We start from the raw sequence: 24162 nt of genomic DNA, 5'->3' as shown, positions 1-24162 counted from the left end.
ATTTCACCAGGCTCAGATCAGCCCTTTAAGTCTCCTCATTAGCACTGAGAGTTAGATCCACCACATTATCAAGTTAAATACGTTTTTACATCCCTTCATTTCAACCCGCTCTGCCGAGCTCGTGGAACAGAGAAGAGCTTGGCTTTCATTCCAGCTGCTTGATTTTCAACAGCATCTTAATTACATCCCCATCACAGTGCACTGACAGCCCGTGACGCACGAGCCGGCACTCAACCAGGCTGACTTCAAATCACAGAAGGGTCTGGGTGGTGGAAGGGACCTTAAAGTCCATCTGGTCCCTCTCCATGCGATGCACAGGGACACCCATCAGGCTCAGAGCCCCATTCCCTGACCCTTGGTCTTGCAGGGCACCAAATGGAGCAGGGACTTGCTCTGTTGGTTAACGAGAAGCGTCTCATTAACCAAAGGAAAAGGCTCCGAGATGCTTTTTGGGGCCATACAGAGACTCGCGGTGCTCTCACTCGGCACAGCACGGGACGCAGCCAACTCCTGGAGCGGAGCTCTCCGTCATCCCTATGGCTGTTTGCGTTTCTCCCTCGCCTTAACTTGGCCCAAACTTTGCATTGCAGCGCACAGCACGAGACAGCATTTCCAAGGAACACCCCCCCCCCCCTCCAAGAACGGCCCTTTTTAAGGGGCGACCGCTCCAATCACTCCAACCTCCCCCCCCACCGCCCAGCACCGCTCTGATAACCGAACCCATCCCAACCCCGGGGGCCGCCCCCTCCGCAGCCCCGCCGTGCCAGGCTCCAGCCCCGCACCTCCCCGCCCGGTTACCGCAGCAACAGCAGCGCGGCACCCCCCGCCCCCGGGCCGCCCCCCTCCTACCCCCCCCCAGGTCCGGGCAGTGCGCAGGCTCAGCGCAGGGCTCAGCACACCCCATCATGGCGCTGCGGCGGCCGGCGCTTCTCCTGCTGCTGCCGCTGCTCGGTGAGTGCCGGGCACCGGGGATCGGCCCGGAGATCCCCCATAGGTCCTCGGGGTCGGGGGGGATGCGGAGCGGCTCTGCAGAAGGGGGGGAAGGGGATGCGGTGCCGCGGGGGTGGGCAGGGAACGGGGATGCGCCGCTCCGATCCCGGGGAAAGAAGGGATGCTGCTCTGATCGCCATCCCGAGCGGAGAGGGGGATGTGCTGCCCTGATCGCCGTCCCGGGTGGGAACGCGGTGCGCTGCCCTGGTGCCGGGGACAGAGGGGGATGCGCTGCCCTGAACCCGGAGAGGAAAAGGGGATGTGCTGCTCCGATCGTGGGGAACAGGAGGGATGTGCTACTTTGATCGGGGTCCCGGCGAAGTGAGGATGCTCTGCCGCCGTCCCATCCCGGGGCGAGCAGTGATGGGAAGGATGCGCTGCCTCTACCCCAAACCGGACCCCAAGGGGCGCTGAGCTGCGGGATGGGATGAGAGGGGGGAAGGCAGCTCAGCGAGGTGCGGGTCCAGGGCTGAGGGTGCCAGGAATGTGCAGCCTCGGCAGGCAGGCAGGGCGGACACTGGTCCCTATTCAAGCCGAGGCAACAGGCGCCTATTGTTCCGGGGGCCCGCATGAATGTTTGCAGTTTTAATTGCAAAAACATTTGCTAATTCCGCTCAGGAATGAATTCGGGCTCATTTGTTGTCTGGCTATTAATAGCGGGGGGACCAGGAGGGGGGGACAGCAGCCGGTGGGCTCCCATTGCCCCCCCCCACCCCCCATTCCAGGCAGGCGACAGAAGGAGAAGGGATGGAGGGAGGTCAGAGTGCCAGTCAGCAACTGACTTGGAAAGTTCAGCCACTGAGATGCACGGGGCTGTGCACACAAATAACTGCTTTGGGTCAGCTCGAGACTGGAGTGCATTGCAATATTTCAGCCAGTTTATCTAAGGACAAAGGAATTCTTCAGTCCCTAATGATTTTCAGACGTTGGGGCTTTGGGTAACGTTCAGATTTGGGCTCTGTTCCCTCCAAAATTAAGGGGTGAGAAGATGCAGACGTCCCACTGCAGCACCCATTGGGATGAGGAGTGCACTTGGGGGGCTCTGTTTGCTTTGCAGTGGTTTGAGGCTGAACTGTGAGTACCTGGAGCATCGCAGTCATCCAGGTCCCAACTTTGGATTCGGGTGTTCCATTTGAGTGAGGAAAAATGGCAGATTTCACTCAGCTTCTCCTGCAGTTGGGCTGAAGGGGCACTTCCTCTCCTCCCAATGTGCTGGAGCAATGCTTGAGCGTCCTGTTGAATGTGGCCTAAAAGATAGCAGCCTGGAAATGAGCTGCAGCTACTTGGGTGTTTCTTTGGACAGGCAGGAGTTGCTAAATGCAAGCAGGTCTCGCTGCTTTCACACCTCCACCTGGGAGCGTTTATCTGGCAGGCAAAAGGGTTTGCTCCCCATTGAAACACAGTAGGTTCTGCGGTGCCTCATCTTTGCAACGACTTCCAGCTCTCTTCAGATTTGGAGACCTGAGCCTGGAAGGAAGAAGGCTGGGGGTGGAAATGCTGGTTGCACTACACTCATGTTAGTGAACCGGGAGGAATCCCACATTAAAGGTGCACTGGGTTGGTGCTGGGTGGTCCCATAGGGCTGTGTTTGATGCCAGCCCACTGGTTGGCAGAGAAGGAAGGCAACAAGGCCAGTGAGATGCTGCAGAACTGCTTTAGGAGCTCAATGTGCTTCTTAGATTACAGAGCAGGGATGGCCTCTGTGCTTCTCTATCCAGAATGGACCCAACTCCTGGTCATGGCCTCAAAACATTGCCACAGCACAGAAGGCAGTGAAGCATGGAGAGTGCAGTGTGTGCCCCGCTCCAGGCACTAAAAGCATCTAAAGATTCTGCATATGAGGGAAATGCCATGGCTGTAATTATGCTAGCGGAAATTATCAGCATCAGTGGTGGAAAGCAGAGCTTGTAAGCAACATCTATGGTGCGTCCTGCCTCGATGGCCTCTGCTGCGACCTTCCAGCATTTGGATTTGGAGGCTGTCAGACCGAGGGCAGAGCTGTGGAGCCCTTCCCAAAATCCACAAGTATTTCCTGATGAAAATAAAAACACGTCCTCAATGGGGAGGCAGGGCAGGTCCTTGGCACGCGGCGGTGCCAAAGCTCAGCGTGCTCCAATCTCCCTTTGATTTATCTCTGGTTACTCTGTTGGATTGTGCGTTTCTCAACCTACCAAACAGAAGTTCCCACTTCCCTTTGTGTAAGCTATGAAGTCCATCTGTCCCAGCCACCAACAACTGTTCCCACTCAGCTGTCAGCACCAGGAATTGCTTGGTGCAAACGCTGCTGGCCCTGCCGCAGCACCGACGTTGTTCCTTGCTGATAGGAACTATTTGCAGCCATGCTTTCTTTGCAGCAGGCAGTGAGAAAGCAGGACGATCGGCTCCGAGAGCAGTGCCAAAATCAGATGCTTAATAATGTCTTCCAAAGAATTCCTGGGGAGGGCTTGGTGTTCCTATTCAGGCACCACCACCGCAGAGCTGTTGGATCCCATCAGCTTTACAGCTGTTGACAAAGAACGTGACACCGGCGCATTCCTTTTTGCTCGGAATGCTGTCAGGAATTAGTTGGTTATTGAGGCACAAGTAGATCCAGAGAATAAAATGTGGGGTTTTTGTAGGGAGAAGGAGCTGAGGATGGAGATGCTGCCCTGATAGTGAACTCTGGTTCCTTACTGACGTGTTTATTTTCCTTTAAGAGTTGAATTCCGGGTCTCCCTGCCTGCTGGGTTGTTTTTCACTTATCCATCCACACTGAGGGTTTGCCCCAGGAACACAGGTTGTGCAGCCAGACCTCACCTAAACAATTAAATACAGCAGCGTGAGCTGCTGCATCCAGCTTCACAAATACAGGCAATGGCTGCGGGTGGCCCCGCTCTGCATCTCCTGCTGCATTGCCCCCATCTTTTGCCAGCTCCCCACTCGCTAATTGCTTCCCCCACAGCTCCCATGGGTGATGATTTAGGTTCCTCTTGCAGGCTGTGCTCCCCGCGTTATCTCTCTTTGCAGTGCCGCCTGGTGCAGCAGAGCCGGCCTCCTGTTGCACACTTAGAGCTAAGGATGCTTCATGGCTGATTGCATTGAGCCCTGATGAGCCGAGGAGCTCCATCACTCCTTACCAGGCAGCCTGGGAGAGGTGAGAAGGAGTTAGCAATGTTTGTGCAGGATCCCAAGTCCCACAAAGCCAGATGAACGTGCCTCTCAAAGCTGATGGCCTGCTTTGAAACTGCTGTGCGTATTAGAAAAGAGATGAACTCGCGATATGAAATTAATTAGGATAATTGCACGCTCCATCTAGCTTCACTATCAGCTGGCAGATGAGTCACACCACCTTCTTCCAATGGAGGAGGGGTGTGTTTGTCTGCTCTCCATTATACCAGCAGCGTTGTGCTGTTGGATATGGCTCTGAATGGCAGCTCTGAGCATCGCCCCATGCAGTGGCCAAGAAACCTCGCTCAGTCAGTCCGTCTGCAGCCTTAGAACCACTTAATGGCGTTAATTGAGCTAATGAATGCTCTGGATGCGGTTTTTGTTTTCACCTACAGGGCTGGATTACTGGTATGGCTCTGCCAGCAGTTCGGGGCAGAGGAGATAGGTGCTGTGTTTGAGGTCTCATATTCCCATGCTGAAAAACGCAGGTTGCCAGTGTCAGGAAGACAGAATGGATTGAAACCAGCAGAGTGAGTTTCATACACGCAGAGCTCCAGAGGGCTTCCATGGGGATCAGTGCTGGACGAGGTGTGTGTGCAAGGCGTTTCCTGCCCCAGAACGGCCAGCTGTGGGTCTGTTAGCACTCGAGCTCAGCAGTAGCTGCCTTTGATTGCCTTGCTGTGCCTCTCACTGTAAGAAGCCTTTGTGTGACTCCTCTGATGGGCTTCAGCTGTCCACCGTGCAGCTTGGAAGTTCAAACCAGTGAGACAGCTGCATAATTGAGCTGGTGCCCAGTTCTCATTAGAGCAGCATCCCAAGGCAGGCCTTCCAAATCCCTTGATAAAGCAGAGTGAGGGGCTCCGGGGGGTGTTCCTCAAAGCTTCACTGCTGCGTTGGGTGCCCAAGGAAATGGTGGTTGGTGCTGCGTGTTGCAAACCTGACAAGAGGCAGGAAAAAATGAGCAGCTTCTTCTTTCTTTTAATAAGCGAAAGCCGACAGAAATAATAAAGAAGAAAGAATTCGGCTGCCAGTAAAAACAGCTCTGTGTGCTGGGTTATGTCGTGCCCCAATGCAGGACAGGGCACGGGGCTTAACGCAGGCTGCTACAAGGGGAAATGGAGGTTTCAGATCAGTGATGGATGGAATAGATGAAATTAAATTCTGCTCAAACATGGGCTTTTCTTTCTTTCTTTTTTTAATCATAAATCCCCGGATTTCAGAGTCAAGGCCAGAACGCATCCGAACCTGCTCCCATCGATGTCCTTGATTACTACAAAGCACAATAAGATCAGCAGGTCTGGCTGAAAGGCGACACTTTGGCCACGTTCAGCGCTTGCAGGTTTTGGGCTGCTCTATTAAAATCCCATTTCGGTGGCCTAGGTGAGATTTGCTGCTGAGCTGCAGAAATCCACGGAAATCTCAAGGGATTTGTAGCCATTACTTGGCTGTGCTTCAAACACCCCCGGCCTCTTAGCAAATATCCCCACCTTTGTAACCTCTGGGGCACGTCCTTGGTCAGGGCCAGCAGATTGCAGGTGGGCTGGAGCTTGGCTGCTCTGCTTCCAAGGGAAGAAAGGCAGAGCTCTCAAAGAGCCAGGTCTGGCTTTACATGGTTTGTACGAAGCAAACAACACCTCGCTGCACCAATTTACATCCCCATTCATTGGGTTGTTGGGCTTCCTGAAAGATTAGAAGCATTCCTTACAGTGTGCAATGATTATGGCTGCGCTAACAACTCTTGAATCACAGCAGCAGACAGAATGGAGCATCCATAGGCAAGGCAGCCCTCCACATACCCAGAGGATCCATTAAGGAGATTGCTGCCTACTAATGGACTTCCTTCTGAGGTGCTTTGGCTGCTTGCACTGTTGAATGGTTTCCAGGAGCTTCCCCTGTTAATGTCAGGAACTTGTTGATCTAGGAGCTCCTACAGCAGAGGGGGTGTTTGTTGCTTTGTGTTCTCCTTCAGTCTTAGCTGCTCTGCTGAGATTGCACATAGTGAATGGATGGGGCTGGTCTGATCTCTTAGGGAGTGAGGAGGCGATGCCTTATCTCCTTGTGCAGCAACCAGTCACTATGAGTTGGCTGGTCAGTGCTGGTGGAGCTGCCTTTAGACTGCTGATCTGGAGATGAAAGCCAGAGTGCCCTGTAATCACAGCCTGAATCTTCTGTGCTCTCCCTCAGGCAGATCCAGCTATGTGAGCTGCTGAGCATCCTAATGTATCTGGTATTTTCATGTTGGCCAGTTTTCAGCATCCCATAAATAACAGGGCAGCACAGAGCTCCGCCTCCAAGCCTGCCTTGCGCATGCTGGAAGGGTCAAACCAGGTACTAACTTCTCTCTTCTTCCCTCAGAAGTCCTATGATGGGCCTGGCCAAACAGCTGTCCTTGCCTGCAGGCACTGCATGCTCTCCCACACAGGGCAAGATAAGCCCTTTGAAGTCTGCACTGTGGCTGGCAACAGCTTCTAAGGCACTCCCAGTTACCAACTGCATCTTCAGTGCTCCATGTCAACAGCTGAGCTGGTTGACACCGAGCCCCATGTCAGCAGGGCTGGTAAGTCAGCAGCTCTGGGTTGCTGGGGCACTGCCAGGGGACAGAGGGACCTCCAGATTCCAGCTCATTTCTGTGAGCATGAGAGGGCCTGGGAGCTTCTCCCTAATGAAGCAGCAAGGCGTGCTCGCTGCCCACCAGCAGCCCGCTGTTGGTCCACAATAGCAATTGTTCTCCTCACCAGGGCAGGAGCGTGGTGCTCTGCTGCAGGCTCCTCGAGCCTCCTCTTTCTGCATGCATTTGGAACAGATTCTGTTTGGCAGCTCTGAGGGTTTGACTCAGCTGCTAAGTGTGGAGCAAAGCAAGCTGGCCCCAGGTTTGCTGCGATAACAATTAGCTCTATGAAGAGAGAAGGTGAGGGTCAGATTCAGAGATGAGGCAGCAGGCTTAACCCTCAGGAGGGGGACTTGTGCAGTGAGCTGGCCTCAGCTGTTGGAGCTGGAGCTGGGCTGCATCCAGCCGTACTGCCTGCATGGTGTAACAGGATCCCTTCCCTTGGCTGTAGCACTGCACAGTCTTGAGGAGAACGTGTTTTCGGAGCTCCTTGTGGTCTGGTGACAAACAAGTTTGGCTGCTTAAATATTTCCCAAGAGCTTTTTAATTCTCGGCTCATCCTCGGGCACTTCTGAGACCCACACATGCCACACGTCTCACATCTGTCACTCAGCTTCAGGTTCTTGACACCAAGTCTTTCTTTGCTACGAAGACTTCCCTTTTCTCCTCCCTCCCTGGTTTCCTTTCCATATCCTTCATTGAGAAGTAGTATCTCCTTCAAAGAAATGCCAGGGAACCCATTTGCAGAATTTACAGCTGCTTCCCCAGGCTTTGAGTGTGCTCCTCTTTAGCAGCAAGCTGCTAAGCATGTTCTTAAGTGGGAAGATAAGTGGTGTTACCAACCTTTCATCTTCTGGCTCAGAGCAGGCTGGAGATGACTGATAATGGGATGACAGCAAGGAAGACGCATAGGCACCTTTGGATTTAATTCCTACTTTGCAAGGCAGTCTTTAAAGCACATTTCTGGTGGGAACACAGGCTGGTAAAATAAAGCTGGTCCTTCCTTTCACAGCATATGGCTTTTCCTCATGTCTCCAAGGCAGATCCTTCCCCTGTGCCAGCAGAGCAGGGAAGATGCAGAACGAGCTCCGCTTCGGAGCCATCTCTTCTTCTGGAGCTGATATTGAAGGAGCTTGGCTTGAGGTGTCAGCTGGAAAGCAGTCAGAAGCAACGTGAGGGCCAAAAGCAGGTCCAGCATGGTCAGTGATCTTAGATACTCTGCTCGACATCTTCTAAAAGGAAGCTGACCCAAAAGGACACACGCTTGATGTCATTTGAAATCAAGCATCTCAGAGTGGGCGTTCAGAAACAGAGGCTCCCCAGATCATTAGTCACCTTAAGACTGTCTCTAGACACAGTTTTGGCTGGTGGTTTTTGGAGCAGCAGTTCTTTGTGGATTTGATGGGGTGGTGCATCTGTGGTATGGGAGTAGCAGCCTTACACACATGCATTCCTCTGCAATGGGTCTGTTATGGAACGTACATCAGCAAGAGCTTCACGTGGGTGAGAGTCTTTAGACCACTCTTTAACAGACTGTGCATTCAAGCCCAGAATTCCTGCTTTAGTCCCTCGTCTGCTGGCTGAAACAGGTGGCAAGCAGATGCCTGCAAGAATCTTTATTGGGGGGTGGTCTAAAAGGTCAGCTGCATGCAGGCTGCATTCCAGCTGGGTCCCTGTACCTCATCTTCTCCCCTAGCTGGCCTTGGGCCATGCAGCCCAGAGGTTCCTCAGCATGGTACACGCTCTGCTTGCTGAAAGCAAACCACTTGAAAGCAGGATGCCTGTGGACCAGCCAGTGCCAGGAAACAAGGGGTAGTGGTTATGGCAGAACGTGTGAGGAGCTTAACAGCACCTCCAGGGCACACACACTGCTGTAGCAGAGCTGCTGCTCATCCCACATCCACCTGAGGATTCAGCACCTGAGTGAGCCCATGGCCTGGTAGGGGATGCTGCTGTATGTGGTTGATGTAGCTGCATGGATGGAGTTTGGGAGCTGTGGGGCACACAAGGCCTGGGGACAAAGGTAAGTGCTGAGCTTGCTGAGTCAGGGTCTTGGCAGAGTTGCTGGCATGGTTTGTAAGGGAGCGTGATCCAGAGGAGCCAAGCCCTGCTGCACTGCAGAGCTCACTTCCAGCTGCTGCCATTGAGGAGGTTTCAGCAGAACCCCAACTACAGCCAGGCTGCTTCAAAGTGCCTAATCCTGTCATTCCTATTGCAATGAGCAGAGATTTCCACTCCCAGTGCTGTGTGCACTCTGCACGTGGTGGCACGTCTTTCGCAGACCAGGCTGCAAACCTTCCCATAGCAAATCCCCATTTATCTGCCTGACAGACTCCTGGCTGCTCTGCCTGGGGAACCAGCACACAGTTGAGCAGCGCTGGGCTGTGCCCTGGAGCTCTTGCATCACAGCCCAAAGTGTGAACAGAGGCCACGTCCTGGCTCTGCCATCAGCCCCCAGTGCCTCTGCACCTTGCTGTTACTCAGCACTTTTCACTGACTGGGAATTAAGTAGGATTTCTGGGTCATTGTGGCCCTGTCAGGAGGAATCTCTCCTTTAGAACTCATTAGCAAGGCTTTCTGCAACACCAGGCTTCAGAACAATTGCAGCCTGGTTCCCTAAGCACTGACTAATGAGACGGAGCTGTTAGCAGCAGTTTGCTAAATAAAGGCTGCTTCTGCCTGAGATAGAAGAAAGCCAGACAGGATTCTCCGAGCTACCTCCATGTTAAAATAATGAGCTAGATGGTGCTGTTTTAGTGGCTGCATAGGGCCGATGGTGGCACCAGGTGCTTCCCCAGAGCATTGACTGCATGTAACTTGGGTTTGAGGGACCTAGAACTGCTCCTGCTCCTTTCACACCGCTGTCCCCATCAGTTCGAGGTCTCTCAAGCATTGAGTTGAACTGCTGTGACTTCACCCCACTCGCTTCTGTTGTTCCCATGGTGAGATGCTCCATCCCATGTCTTCCTGCTCTCAGAAGAGCTTTTGGGTTAAAGAGAAGCTCTGAAGCACGATGGGATGGATCTGGCTGCCTCTGGCTGGTGCAGGGGCTATTACTTAGGCAGCTTGTAGGCTTGTTTGCAGCAGTGCTTTGATGTGGCAATGGGATTTGATGGAAGGTAACTGATGTCTAGACAGGTTGTTCTCACTCTGGTGTTGTCTCCCAAGCAGCAGCAGTGCCAAACAAGACTGAACAGCTCTGGGATGCAAGCAGTCTTGCTATCTCCAGCAAGACAGAGCCGTAGCTCTTTAGGAGCTATGTGTTAGCTAAGTGTTTCCAAGAGAGCTGGCATGGCAGAGAGATGCAGGAGAGGTCTGTAACCCACTGCTCTGGCCAGCAAAGCCCAGAACCCAGCAGGAGAGATGACTTCAGCCCCATTCAGAACGTGCTCAGGCTGAACACAGCAACAGTGTGCTGAGAAGGCTCTGCATGGTCAGCTGGATGCTGCCAGGACTAAGTGCCCAGCAAAGCTGACCTGGATGTCCAGTAACAACAGCAGCCAGTGGTTCAGCTGCACTGGGAGAGAAGTGGCAAGCCATGATCTGGAGAGACTTGTCGCTGGCTGGCTGGCAAGCTGTGCTTTCAGGCTGCCTTGGCTCCAATGTGCCATCCCCCCCCCAGGCCCTTCGGGAGGGGAAGCAGAGACTGCATTCAGATGCCCATTGTCTGTCCTCCAGCTGGGAGCAGAGCCAGGAGAGAGGTTCTGGCAGCATCCGATACAGGGGGCAGATGTTAGGGGAAACATACTCATCCATGAAATGCCATCGCTGGGAGTTTCAAGGGAGCCTCAAAGGTTAAATGCCCATGGTTGTGAACGTGTGCATGGAAGTCAAAAGAGGGGCTCTGGGCTCCTGGGATTTTTGCTGGGCTTGGAGGAGCTTTCTGATGGTTTTAATTGGACAAGCCTTTGTGCAGCATCTGTGGGCTGCCCAGGTGAATAGTCTTTTTTTGGGCCCATTTGTTTAAGCGTAGCTAGAAAGGAGGATGAAGTTGTGCAGTGCCAGATTTAATCTCCTGTGGGGCTTTTGGAGGTGTGTGGCTGTGTCAGTCTGCTGCCTTCTCTCATAGCCAGCTGCTGCAAGCATGAGCTGAAAGCTGAGTATTTCCTGACCCTGCCTGTCTCCTCCCTTCCCTCCTGCCAAAGGAGAGCCCTGCTGCAGGTTTCAAGCAGGACTGAAAACTTGGCACTGAGAGAAGGAGCAGAAAAGAGCCCAGCTTGCTCTCCTCTGTCAGGGCTGGCTTCTGTGCTGCTGCAGGGAGAGCAAATATGTTCCCAATCTGTTTGCTTCATTGACATGTCTCCAGGACAGGCAGGCGACACGCACTGACCAAGAAGGGGCCATTGTTAGAGGGACCAACTCGGCTGCTGCTCTGCTGTGACCGACTGCTGCTGCTCTGCCTTCCATTCACAGCACTCAGAGCTCTCAATCACCCGGGCTTCCCAAAGCTGGAACTGCACATTAGCACAGACAAGCCAGGGGTTCATCCCTGCTGTATTCAATTTGTCCACCCTTATGCCCCGGTCTGGCCTTTTGATTTATGTGCGCATCTCTGGCAGGCAGGTATTCAATCAAGCTGGAAATAAAAGAAATTACAAGCATTGCTTCCCCGCTGAGTGTCCCAGACATTAATTGACGCATCACTAATTGCACACGGATGGATATCCCGAGCTTGCTTTGTATTGCAGGCTGAGCAGCCAGGCAATGGCCTGGCAGGCAGGTTAGCACTTTGGCTGAGGAGGAACAAGGAGCCTGAGAGAACCAGAGGAGAGGAAGGGAGTTACCTCATCTGTTTCCAGCAGCCGAGGCAGGGTTGTCCTCTGAGAGGTATTTCCTTAAGCTCTATCCAGTCCGATCTTAGTTGTGACTTTTACGAACAAAAGGCTCCCACTGTTTCCTTTGGAGGTGCTGGAAGGAATCCAAATAGATTTTAGTACCGAGAAGCAAATCTTGCTATTAATGTCAGCCTGATCGTTTCTTTCTATCTCCTTCCTGCCATTCTTCATCATTCATACTCTTCAATAACAGCCTGAGGACGGTTACCAGCTCAGCCCACCCTCTAATTCATCTGCTTCTAGATTGCAGCCCCTTGCTTGGGTGTATGAGAGCATCGCCCTGCCTGCACCACGTACATGGGGAATGCCAGGGCGTTCCTGACAGCTTGGCATGCAGACCCCAAAGCCTGCAGGGATGGTGGGACAGGAGCAGCAAACCTTACACTGCCGGGCTGTGCCTCGCTGGGACGAGGGCCCCTGAGCAGCACTCAGCTGGGAGCATTGGGCTGAGAAAATGCTCTGCTAAAAATAGCAGTGAGATATGTTTGAGGAGAAAAACAAAGTCAGGGGCTGGGAGAAGTTGGTTCTCGGATATGTGGCTCATTCAGCTCCCCCAGGACACGGAGTCTTTTAACCTCTCCGTGCCAAAGTTTGTTTCCACTCCATTCCGCTCTATTGGTCAGGAATCCAGGCTGGGACATCCAGAATGACTCTCTGCTCTCCTCCCTTGCTCTCGTACTGCTTTCCTCCTGCTCATTCAGGCCAGCATCTCCCTAATTGTGCTCTCCCTGCACCCAGTCCCTCAGCTTTGTCTGTCATTGACTTCACCCAGGCTGCCTTTCCATCCTGATGTGTTCCTTCAGGCCATGCCTTGCACTCCGCAGCACACCTCCCTCTGCAGCCTGTGCTGGCTGATGTTGACAAGGTAAGTCTCTTCAGATCCGCTTGCATGGATCAGGGCTGCCCCCGCAGCAGTGTTCCCAGCTCAGGCATCTTCAGGCCCATGGCTCACACAGCTTCCTGCCCTTTTCCCTTGTAAATCTGCATCCTTTGTTCTGACAGATTTGCTGCTGAGCTGCCTTGCAGAAGGCGTGCAGCCCCTCCTTGCCAGCAGTAACTCTGCATGCAGGCTCAGGGTAGCAAGCCCATAGGCAGACGTGTGTTCCCACAGACAGCTGCTGGCAGCATTCACTTATAAGTGCTTCATGCAACACGTTGCCTGCACGACTGTATATGAGACCTGAGGCTGGAACTGGCCACAGGAATAAAGAGAGAGAAACAATATTGTAAACTCTGGAGAAAGAGTTCTTAAGAAGGGAGCTGCTTTCAGCCTTGCAGTAAATGGTTTCTGTGCTTGCTTACTGCCCTCTCCTGTTCCCTTCTCCCAGCTCCGAGGATCTCTGCTCTCTTCCCATCTCCCATGTTCCTCAGGAAGATGACACCGTTGGGCTCTGATAAGCAGAAGGCCAGATCTGTGTTCTGTTGGTCAAGCTGTAGGCTGGAGGAGAACGGGGGGGATCAGGAGATTAGAGTCACAGACAGAGGAATAGAGGATTATAGGCTAAAACCCTGCGAGTCTCTGTATTGATGGTTGGGACACAGCCAGACACTAAAGAGCATTGCAAAGCCTGGTGCTGATAGCATATCCGCTTAGTTCCTGCCTCTGCATTCCAGGCAGCTATTTGATATATGTGTCCTCATCAAAAGCCGGGGTCAGGCAGGTAGGGAGCACCCCAGTTCCCAAAGTCAGATACCTGCTGAGAGCAAGGCTGTGTGCTGGCTGCCGTTCAGCCTGGAAAACGTCACTTTGACTTATGAGATTCTCTGCAATGCTGGAGTCAAATTCCCACACAAGACCATCAGGTTAAGAAAGAAAAAGCCCAAATGGAACTTGTCCCTTTCCCAATTAGTTTCTTCTGTCTCCCTGGTCTTGGCCACGGCTCCCTGTTGTGCATCACTGACCTGACTCCACCCCAAGGGCTTACATCTGTCTGCTGGAAGGGGAGCCCAGCTGGGAGGAAGGGAGAGGACTGGAGGAAGACCATTGCTTCTGGCTCTTATCGCAGTTATCAGCTGGTTCCCTCCCACTTTGCACTCATTTGGTTACCAGCATCTGCCACTTTTGGGAGGAAGGGGACTTGCAGAAGTGAGAAATAACGTAGGATGTGCCTGTATGGCAACTCTTGGGGCTGCCTGGGGAAACAATGGAAGGCAAGTGGGAATAGGCAGGAAGGGTTGGTTTCAAGTTTGCCCCGTGTAGATATCCTTGCTTCCCTTTAGTACTCACCGATTTTGTTCCCAGCCTTTAATTTTGCTGCTGTCAGGCATTCTTCCAGATCTCACAGTCATCCATCCTTTGCATGCTGATATACTGTATTCCTTACTCATCATCTTCCTCCAGTGAAATGGGGCTGAATTGGAGGGAACGCTGCATCTGGGAGGACCAAAGATTAACTGATGAATGTAAAGCCCAGTCACAGATGAAAGTGCTCATGGGGCAGCTCTGCCAATGGGAATCTCAGCAGTTGTGGGCACAGCCAGCTGGGAGCTTTCTGCCCAGGTTGCCAACCTGGTTCAGTGCTGCCTCTCCTAAAGCATCCATGCTCTCTTAGGGAGAAGAGAGCACAAGAACTTACTGGTAGACAATATCCGAGCTCAACATGCCCAGCCAAGGGTTCATATGTGTGCTAAGGTGCTGAGTAAGCTTGAAACCTACCTGTTGAGACAGCCCTGGCATGTGGCTCATGATGCCTCCTCCTGGCATGGGCCTCTGGATTTGCAAGGCAAGTGGTGCCCAAATCTGATGGTGAGCAAACCTGGTGGTGAGAATAGGCTGTCTCGTTGTGCAAGTGCAGAGGGATGCAAGGCCTTAATGTCTCACCTCTAAACACGCTGTGCTGCCTTGAGCGGAGCCACAACCAAGGATTGTGAAATTCTCCCCTCCAGAAGCCCTTGTCAGATGGATGTTGGAGGCAGCATGTCTGCAACTGCAACCCAGCACAACGAAACCAGATCTTGGGGGATGATCTGAAAGCACCACGTGGTCTTCATCGAGCGAATGCCTGTGCTTCCTTCCCTGCATGGGAGAGAGGAGGAATGGTTATCTGCAGATGGAGGCTGCTTTGAGAAGCCTTAAGAGGGCTCTGTATCTGCTTGCTAACAACTTGTTTCACAACTGAGTGTGGGCGCATAGGCTGGCTGTATACCAATGGTTTTGTTGTCTGGTTAGGAGGCAGAACAGTAAATCCTCTTGTACAAGAGGGGAAGGGGAAAAAATGAAAGATGTTGTGCATGGTTTGGATGCCAATGGGCCTCGTCTGTAGCAAACACAGTCAGGTCTTGAAGGTGATGGTTTAAGTGAAGTGATTTGAACAGGTTAAGATTGCAGACAGAGAGCTGTGGTAGCAGAAAGGCATGCAGCTCTGTCTGGATCAGGAGTGAGATGCGTTGGGGACAGAGAAGAGGAAAAAGAGCCTGAAGAGAGAAAAAGGGATGGATGTTTTGTGGCGCAGGAGGTCAGAAGTTTCTTCAGTTTTCTCCCATTTCCTCAGAGCAAGCAGCACGCAGAGCCTGGCCTCCCTCTTCCTCCTCTTATCCAGCTCAGCCCAGCACTGCGGGCTTCCTTTGCTGTTCCTCTGGGGGTTTCTCACAAATAGAACAGCTATTTCCCTTCCTACACAACACATCCAACGCAGGGACAGTGCTGGGGTCAGCTGGGCTGCACAGACAGCTTGTCTCACACCCACTGCCCCCATCACCTCTGCGATGTACCCTCACTGCTGTTGCCTTCACTCCATCTCTGGGTGCTGGCAGGGCGGTCACAAAGGTGCTGACACACAAAGCGTTGGGCTGATGGGTTTCTAACACCTCCCAATCTCTCAGCTCCTGCTGCACAAAGTAACCATCCAGAAAAGCAAGAGATGCTTAACAAGGCGCGTGGCTTATTGCAGCATTCCCACATGGCTTAGACGATGTGTTTTGAATTGCAAATGGAGGGCTGATGGACACCTCAAGAAAGGCGTATTTTTTGTTGCTCCAGTGGGTGGGTGTTGAAATACAGCTGCATGTTTTCCTACTGCTTGTGCCTAACAGTGCATTAACTTAAATTGCCGTATCAGATAACTGCACCGTTGGCACAGGGCTGTGCTTTGCTGCAGCACAGCCTCTTTGGCAGCAACTTGGTGTATTTCCTGGCCATCCTTTTGACGTTGCCTGCACAACGTAAGGGATATTTCAGCTCCTCTTCAAATTTCTGCCTTGAATTTTTAAGCAGATAAAAGGTTGGGGTGGATGGAGACACAAAGGTCAGGCTTTGCATTAAACCCCGTGCAGAGACAGGAGGTTTAACACAGCCCAGTTGTCTATAAAGCTGCTAGTTTATTCCTTCTGTAGGTTCAGAGCAGCGTTTTGAAGTGATTCAGATACCATGAGTCACAGCAACATGCATGGGCTGGCTCTCTTCAGCTAAAAGAAGCGCCATAAGAAATATGCTATAGACTTCAGTGCCTCGTCCTGGATTCTATTTGGAGAGCTGATGGCATTTGGGATTCAACCATATGTCTGGCTGAGCCCACAGTACATACAGATCTGGTGGGTGCCTCTGTTGTGGCATGGAATGAGTGCATGCCTATGCACAGCTCTCCTGCACAGGGTGCTGAAGCCTTTCAAGTGGGATTTACATAACATAGAGCTTTTGCTGCTGCTTTGCTTTGCACTGGGCCCAACGATGCCTAAAGGAACATCTTTAGAACAAACTTTTTAAGGGTGACAGCTGGCCCTGTGAGGATGATGTAACGCAAAGCGGTGCACGAGCACCAAAGAGACAACGCCAACAGCAGAGCTATGTGACACAGTGCAGATGCTGCCCTGCTCCTGCAGCACGGTGCTGGCAGCTGGGAAGCACTGCCTGTGTTAAATTGCTCCAGCCCTACAGAGACCGGTGTGAAAGGGATACCTCCAAGTGAAGAGCTGTGAAGATGTTTTTGCTCCTGCTTTACAATCTGTGTGCTCACTGGGGAGTTTTGTGCCATGAAGCTGTAGGCATCTCGTTATTTAGAGCATGCCTGTGCCACGCACTGAAGAATAAATCTGGCTTAGAGGTGATTTAAGCAGCCACGTTGATCTCTGCCCACGGTCAATACGTGTAATAATGTGAGTCTCTTGCACAGCCCCCAAGGACTCAGCTTCTGTCTGAAATTTGCTGCCATCCTGCTTTGTGCCTGAGGGACAGACCTGAAAGCTCTTGTGTTTAATGGGTGGGAAAGGAAGGATGCTGCTGGGAATAACCTCTGAGAATTGAGATGGGGCAGAGTCTGATGGAGTCCCCGTCTCATGGAAGAGAGCTGCTGGAGCCTTCACTTCTTTAGAATGATGTGAGACATCCCTGCTTCAGGCCAGGACTCAGCATTGCCACTACAGTTGTGTTATGAGGATGCAGCATAGCACGACATGCATTCATTCTCATGTTACCAGAATGAGAATTCCTTTGCCCTCTGCATAAGTGTGAAGCTTGTGTTGGCACAGCTTTTGTGCCGTTATACTAATCTCTTTAATTGCTGCTTCTAACAATTACGTTTTCCTGTATTTACGCCACAGCTCCTAAATAAACTTTGTCATGCTGGACTGGCATGGGTAGCACGGAACAGCTTCTATGTTGGGAAGTCAGGCCTTGGAGCTGGAGGAGAGCTATTCCCAGCAGGCGATGTGCTTCTAGCAGGGTGAATTACGAGCTGTGCTATTCCTTATTCTCTTCTGTTTATTTTTCCAGGCTGCAGACTCTTGGCTGTGGAGCTGACATCCAGCAACACCAAACCCGTGGTGCAGGAATTCCAGAGTGAGTGCTGTGGGGCTGCAGGCTGCCCCAACACTGCCATGCACTGCCCTCTGCTTTGCACCCAAACCATTGAGAAAAGCTTTGCTTGTTGCTGGTGGTATCTGTTTATCTGGGGCTGCTGAGAGCTTGAGGTTTTGCACAGATTTGATTGCAATAGTTTGCTGAAGTGCCCTGAAAGCCATTGGCGTTGCAAAGTGGCTGCTCTAAGTGCTTTCTTGAACTGGATCCCAAATGGAGGAAGGGCCGTCGCCTTGCAATCAGTACACTGAAAGGGGGATGGGGAGATTTAGCTTCCATCTTGGGCCTAAGACAGGCAAGCAGTGTGGTACAGGGTGAGCCACCGCTCAGCTCTGCTGCAGTGCTGCCTTCTATGGAGGAGATGGAGATGGCGAAGCCTCCTTCTATGGGGATTGGATGCCTTGAGCTTTTCCTTGGGCACCGCGGTCCCCAGGACACTCAGGCAGACAATGTGTCACCAGAAGATGACCAGACACCACCCAGGGACATTCTGCCGTCCTGACTCACATCGTATGCTCTGATTAGCAGCAAGACAGTGCTGTGGGCTCACCCTGTCATAAGGTCTTGTTTGCCATACGTTAGAGCCTGGAGAGAACAGCGTGTTCATTTCTTCTCCATAGCTGATATCTGTACAGCTATTATTTTTGCTGGCCAAAGTCCATCTTCCCCAACAGCTCCTGGAACCCAGCAGTGTTTCTGTTTGTGAGGCACATGAAAGAGAAAGCTTTTGCTTTGTGGGCAGCATCTCCTAATAAAACAGCGTGTGAGACGGCTTAAAGCAGAACAAAAATACAGCTGCTGCCCATTAATCTGTATTCCCTTTATTTCTCTTTCTAGGTGTCGAGCTGTCCTGTATCATTAAATCAACTGTAACGCCGGATCCCAGAATCGAGTGGAAGAAAATCCGAGATGGAGAAACCTCTTATGTATTTTTTGACAATAAAATGCAGGGTATGAAGACTCTTTGTCCTATTGAGACTTCCAAACAGCCTCAGCAACGTATAGAACTGAGAACAGAGAAGCCTGTAAGAGGAAGGACCTCTGGCTGTCTTGCTGCTTGCTTCTAGAACTAGAGCTCAGCAGCCCAAGCACAAAGTGGAAGGAGAACAGGATGTTCTTTGCCCTCTGGCAGGTCATTGCTCTCAGCAGGGAGCCCCAGAGCTGGAGGGAGATCCTGTGTAGGAGATGGACATGAAAGTCAATGCTGCAATCTCCCTTCTCCAGAACTTGTTCCTTGCGTGGTCATTCCATGTCTGGGCTCTTGGGACCAAGTGTTGACCTCTGCAATCTTTCCATATGAAATGCAACTGGTGCTACTCTAAGACAGAGGTCACTTTAAATGGGAACAACAGCCACATCCAGAGGAGCCTTCCACAGGGCTCTGAGGCTGACATGGATGTCTAATTTTGCCTGTTTGTGAGTTCTGGGGTGCTGCTTTGCAGTTCATTCTCTTACATGCTTAGCAGCACTGGTTTCCTTTGTGATCACAGCAGAGAGAAAGGCTCTTAACATTATAGGCCATCACATTCCCTTGGTGGTCCTCTGGTTTCCAGGGTCAACCACATAATTCAGGTGCTTAAAGTCACTCTGTGCGTCTCTCCTGACATTTTTCTCTCTCTTTCTTAACAGGTGATTTTGCAACTCGGGCAGAAATTCTCAGCCGGACGTCACTGGTGATTAAAAACACCACCCGGATGGACACGGCCACATACCGCTGTGAGGTGGCGGCACCTTCTGATACCAAAACCATAGACGAGATAAACATCCAGCTTACAGTCCAAGGTACTGCTGCAGGTCCAGATAGCTTTGCAGAAGAGCTTGGTTGTAACAGTGGCATCCAACAGAGTCTTGTTGCTTAAGACCATCTAGAAATAGCTGGAGGTGTCGATGCCGTCGCAGCACAGCCACCTTACAAAGCATGCCAAAGTCATCTCGTTGTGCTCAGCAGTATCATTCACATGGCTTGTGTCTTCCCCACAGTGAAACCTGTGACTCCGAGATGCACGGTGCCTAAAGCTGTACCTGTGGGTAAGACAGCCTCCCTCCACTGCCATGAGAATGAAGGTTACCCCAAGTCTACGTACAGCTGGTATCGCAACAGCGAACCTTTATCACCGGACACGAAATCGAATGCCAAACTCCAGAATTCATCCTACAGCTTGAATCCCACCACAGGCACTCTGGTAATGTCCCTGTGGATGGAATCAAGACTCGTGTTACAGGGCAGGTTATTTTTACTGGCTCAGACAAATCCCCACAGCAGCTCAGGCCCTGCTTTCTAATACGTGTAAAATAACCCTGATGTGTTCAGCATGTTAAATAACCCTTCTTCCCTCCTCCTCAGGTTTTTCATGCTGTGCACAAAGGTGACACGGGCCGTTACTCCTGCATTGCAACCAACGATGCTGGCTTTGCCAAGTGCGAGGAGCAGGAGATGGAAGTCTGTGAGTGGCTCTATGCAATTGTGGGCAATGTTAATTAACATTTAAATGTAAATAAACCACCATCACTATGGGGAAGGAAGGGGGGCATCCGAGAGTGTCTTTCAGACACATAAAGAGAAAATGGCTGGGTTGTGGTTTCTGTCTTTGTCAGATGACCTGAACATCGGTGGGATAATTGGTGGAGTCCTGGTGGTCGTGGCAGTGTTGGTGCTCATCACACTCGGTATCTGCTGTGCCTACAGGAGGGGCTACTTTGCAAACAGTAAAGAGAGTGGGGAAAGGTAAGCTGGGATCCAGTGTTCCCATTGCCATCTCACTGTATGTATTTCAGTGCTCGACTTGGATATATTTCTTAGTTCCCTACCAAAGACTACAGTTCTCAAAGTATCCAGTTCCTCCCTTTAAGCACTGCACCAAAGGTTCCTATGCCTCAGAGAAAATGTTGCTATCATTCCTTCTGTACTCACTACCAGGACCAGACAGGGGAACAAGAGCTGTGTTTTAACATCCTCATATAAGAGGGGACCAACACAATTAAATAGCAGTAGGTGTTTGTCCAATAGGTAACGTGCTGTTGGCATAGAGGTCTACAACTTAGCAAGCAGAGCTCGCTGCACAATTAGCTTAAGGCATCAGGAGATGCATAGCAAATGTATGCTGAAGAGCTGGCTCTCTGCAGGAAATCTTTCTAGCTGTGACTCGGAAGCTAAATTTGGGATTAAAAACAGGCTGTTTAGAATGCACATTAGAACGTTAAAAACAACAGCATTAGCACTTGAAGGTGGGAATTTCCCACAGATCAGAAACAAGCCTCGATGTTCTTGCAGGATCTGAGGAAGAGATGATGGATGTAAATAGGATTCTCACCAGATCGATTTATTCCATGTGAGGTTTCGCTCTGCTTTCTGTTCTCCGGGCTGCTCTTCCTTGTTTCCTTCTTTCTCAGCTCCTCCCCTCAAATCCTGCAGTCTCCCTGTCCCAGAAATAAGATCTTTTCCTTTATTTCAGCTACAAGACTCCAGCAAAACCCGACTGTGTTAACTATATCCGGACAGATGATGAGGTAACCATCGATTTGCATTTAACATCTCTCTGCTTTGGAGAGGAAGAGGGTGGGCAGAGGACTACCAGGGTGGGTTTCTTTTTTAGGGCCTATAGACTTTCTAAGAGCAAACGCCACTGAGAAGCAAGGATTTAAAACAGGGAGAAAACAGAAGGGTAAAGGCTGAGTCATTTCCTTAGGAATGATGAGCAGCTGAAGTTGCCCAAAGCGATTGATGCCAAAAAAGCTATAGAACACGGCTCTGCTCTGTCTCGGTTCTCTTATGGCTCGACCCCCCCCCAACTTAGGATGAGTTTCATTGGATTAAATGGGCAGGCAGTGATAGTTTTACAAGAGAATTTGCAATTTGGGATTTGATTAGATCGCTGGGCTTAAGATGGGAAAAAGCCTCTCCCTATTAGCAGAGATACTGGAGAGGGGATGAGGATGGTATCATAGGAGGAGGGAGGGAGCACCTGATGCCTCCTCCTTCTAACCTGCTGGCTGCAGTGCTCAGCGATCCCACTATGATCTGCCTTTTGTGGGCAGCAGGAAATAAGGGGTGCCCGGAATGCCACCACATCCATCCCACAGCCAGAACTGTTTCATTGCAGGGCGACTTCAGGCACAAGTCTTCGTTTGTCATATAAGATGCCAAAAGAATACAGCAAACCAGCAAAAGCAAGTGTGAAAATACCTCCTCCAGGAACTCGAAGCGAGAGCAAAAGATGAATTAAGTGCGCTTGGAAGAGTTTGGAACACACAAGAACTCGATAGCTAGCTATCTGTATATCTTTTTGTTTTCTTTGCCAAAGTTTAAAGCAACTCCTCACTGCCCAACTTGCATCTCCCCTGCCTCCAGAGACACCAACAGGATCCCTTAAACCTGTCCTTGGAGTAAGGAAGAGAAACACTTCCCAAGAGACTGTGCTATGGAAGTCTGTGGAATTGCCTTCTCTTTGTGCTGCAGGGACACAGCCTCAGTGTGCAAACCAACCAGGGAGCAGCGTGACGTAGACATTACTAGTATGAGTTACTAGTAGGAAAAAAAGGTGCTGATACAGCAATAGGACTGCAAAGAATAAGTGTTACCCATTTACCCATGCAAGGGGAAAGTCCTCCTCACAGCAGTTTGTTGCCCAGGCCAGGCTGTGACTTGTGATTGTCTCGTGCTTTTGACTATGACCATTCAGGTGCAGAACGAGCACCCGACTAGTTGACAGGCACACGTACAGCAAACACAACTAATGTTCTCAGCCCTTTTTGTCAGCTTATTGAGCCCGCATTGCTCCGTTTAACAAGAAACACGGGCAGCATCAGGCTGAAGGACTGCTGCTGCTCACTGCTTTACAGGAGACTCACTGCACGCAGGTAACCCCTCATTCTAATCTGCACAAAGCAGGCTTCCCTCTTGCGTCTTTCGGTGTGTTAAAGAGGCTTACAGCGGAGGCACAGAACCCAGTGTGCTAAGTTATCCCTTTCAGGAAAATCAAAGCCAAATATTTCTATGGGCCCAAAGGTCCAGCAAAGGTACTGAGATTTTTGTGAGCTTTTCTTATTTAACCTTCTCCCTTTCTTTTGTAAAATCCCACATCCGAAATTTTTTTTTGCAAAGATCTATTTTGATTACTTCAGAAAAGGTAACGTTTCTATTTCAAGTGTAAATACGTGATGCCAGCAGTGTTTAAGCGACGTGGCTATTTTTTTACTTCCCAAGCTACAGAGGAGAGCTCAGACGTTGCTGTAGTATGGCACGGTCAGAGCACCTCGGTGTTACTGCAGAGCGTAATACAGAGCTGCAGGTACAACAGCATCTCTTTCCTCTTCAGCTCCCCTCAGCAATTTCCTTGCCACGTGAGGTCTTACAAGACGCAGAACAGAGTCACTCAGGGATAGTTTTTGTAGATCTATAGCAGGACCTATCAACTTTTTTATACGTTGAGAACTTTTCTTGCCAGCGACCAACGCTTTGTTTTTGTTGTTGCAAGAAATAACCCAGGGATGGCTTTTTGGATTCAGTTCCAACAAGGTGACAGAGTGACTTTACTGTTTGCTCTCCCCCCCTCCCCTCTGCAAACTCCCTGAGGCACTAACGTGGTGGTGGGACAGCTGTGGCAACGTTACAGGTTTAGACTGCATAGCCAAGCAATCTAATTCTCTTTGCGTTAAAGAGAAGAAACGGAAACTCGTGTTGATGCATGAGTTGATAGCGTTGGAAAGCAGTGGGTTGCGTAGAACTGCAAGATGTGGATGCAACACTAGGACTGTGCTGTGGTTGAAGAACTTTGTTTTCTTTTTAAATGTAGCATAATTGAGTGTTCTTGTATTTCCGATATGAATTGTCTTAACTCTCCCTGTAGGCAGCATTTTGAATACTTGATGATTTGGACTGTCAGTGTTATTTTGTTTTAGCGTTCTGCATTCATCTGCTTTGTTTGCTAGGGGCCTCGCTGGACATGCCATTGCTGCATTTGTTCTACTTAGATTAGACATTACCACTTTTCCTTTTGCTAAGGAAAGCAAAACTAAAGCCAAGGCAGCGATTTCTTTCTATAACCAAGACGTGGCTACTTTTCAACTCCATTCTGGCAGCCTTCCTAAGATGGGCACACAGTGGCATTCACCGGCTGCATGCTGCCTCTCATCATTACAACAGCAGTGAGCGTAACATTCCTTTGCACTTTCTATACATCCACCCTCCTGTGCTGCTTGTAGGATACTCGTAATAAAGGAGAGAAGGTAAATGGCTGAGCCAGGGTAGCTCTGAGAGTACAATCTAGTCTTGCTATGAGCCAAAGGCAGCCTTCATGGGGGAAGCCTGCAAGCAAAGAATCATAACTTATCGTTCAGTTCTGCAATGTGACAGTGGCATCTCTAACGAGAGGAGGGGAAGACGATCCCCAAAGCACAGCTCATGAGATCTGATGGATGGAACTTGTATCATTGTGAATAATTTTTAGGTTTGTACTAATGTATGACGTTTAACTTTGCCAAGAATGTTTTACATAAATACCGAGCTCTGAAGCGTTCTTGTGGGTTTTTCTTTGTTCTTAATAGTAGTAACATTGCTGGCTTCTGCTTTGAATTCAGTGCAAGAGAAGAGTTCTCTCTCAGAGCACTCACTTGAGTTGGGCTGCAGGAAGTCCAAGGCACGTTACTGTTCATCAGTTCACGGTCCATCAGTTCGTGGTCCTTGGTTCTTTCTACAGGAGGCCAATCGGAGCTCACAGGGCTGATCTTCGTGCTGCTGTGGGACAGAGCAAAAGCTACAAGGCACAAGTTAGGAGATAAAATTGGAATCAGAG

At 50.7% G+C, this 24162-nt stretch overlaps 1 protein-coding gene across 1 annotated transcript; it reads left to right on the top strand.

Annotated features, from left to right (window-relative positions):
• The first annotated feature begins 861 nt into the window (after positions 1-861).
• On the top strand, positions 862-23886 carry JAM3 (junctional adhesion molecule 3). The gene is made up of 9 exons (XM_072355064.1): positions 862-951; positions 17288-17353; positions 18209-18322; positions 19001-19153; positions 19352-19554; positions 19716-19815; positions 19967-20096; positions 20824-20878; positions 21472-23886. Exons 1-9 carry the CDS (start codon positions 906-908, stop codon positions 21505-21507), a joined length of 903 nt encoding a protein of 300 aa, XP_072211165.1. The 5' UTR covers positions 862-905; the 3' UTR covers positions 21508-23886.
• Positions 23887-24162: the final 276 nt, after the last annotated feature.

Source organism: Excalfactoria chinensis, chromosome 21 (assembly GCF_039878825.1).
Source record: "Excalfactoria chinensis isolate bCotChi1 chromosome 21, bCotChi1.hap2, whole genome shotgun sequence".
In the NCBI taxonomy this organism is placed as follows: Eukaryota; Metazoa; Chordata; class Aves; order Galliformes; family Phasianidae; genus Excalfactoria; species Excalfactoria chinensis.
Note: the sequence above shows the minus strand (reverse complement) of the source record. Positions and strands in the feature narration are given on the sequence as shown.

Excerpts from the sequence above, each read along its gene's own strand:
- JAM3 (XM_072355064.1), top strand. The coding sequence starts at position 906 with ATGGCGCTGCGGCGGCCGGCGCTTCTCCTGCTGCTGCCGCTGCTCG. Across the intron at positions 952-17,287 it reads CCTGCTGCTGCCGCTGCTCG|GCTGCAGACTCTTGGCTGTG; the intron begins GTGAGTGCCGGG and ends TTATTTTTCCAG. Across the intron at positions 17,354-18,208 it reads CGTGGTGCAGGAATTCCAGA|GTGTCGAGCTGTCCTGTATC; the intron begins GTGAGTGCTGTG and ends TTCTCTTTCTAG.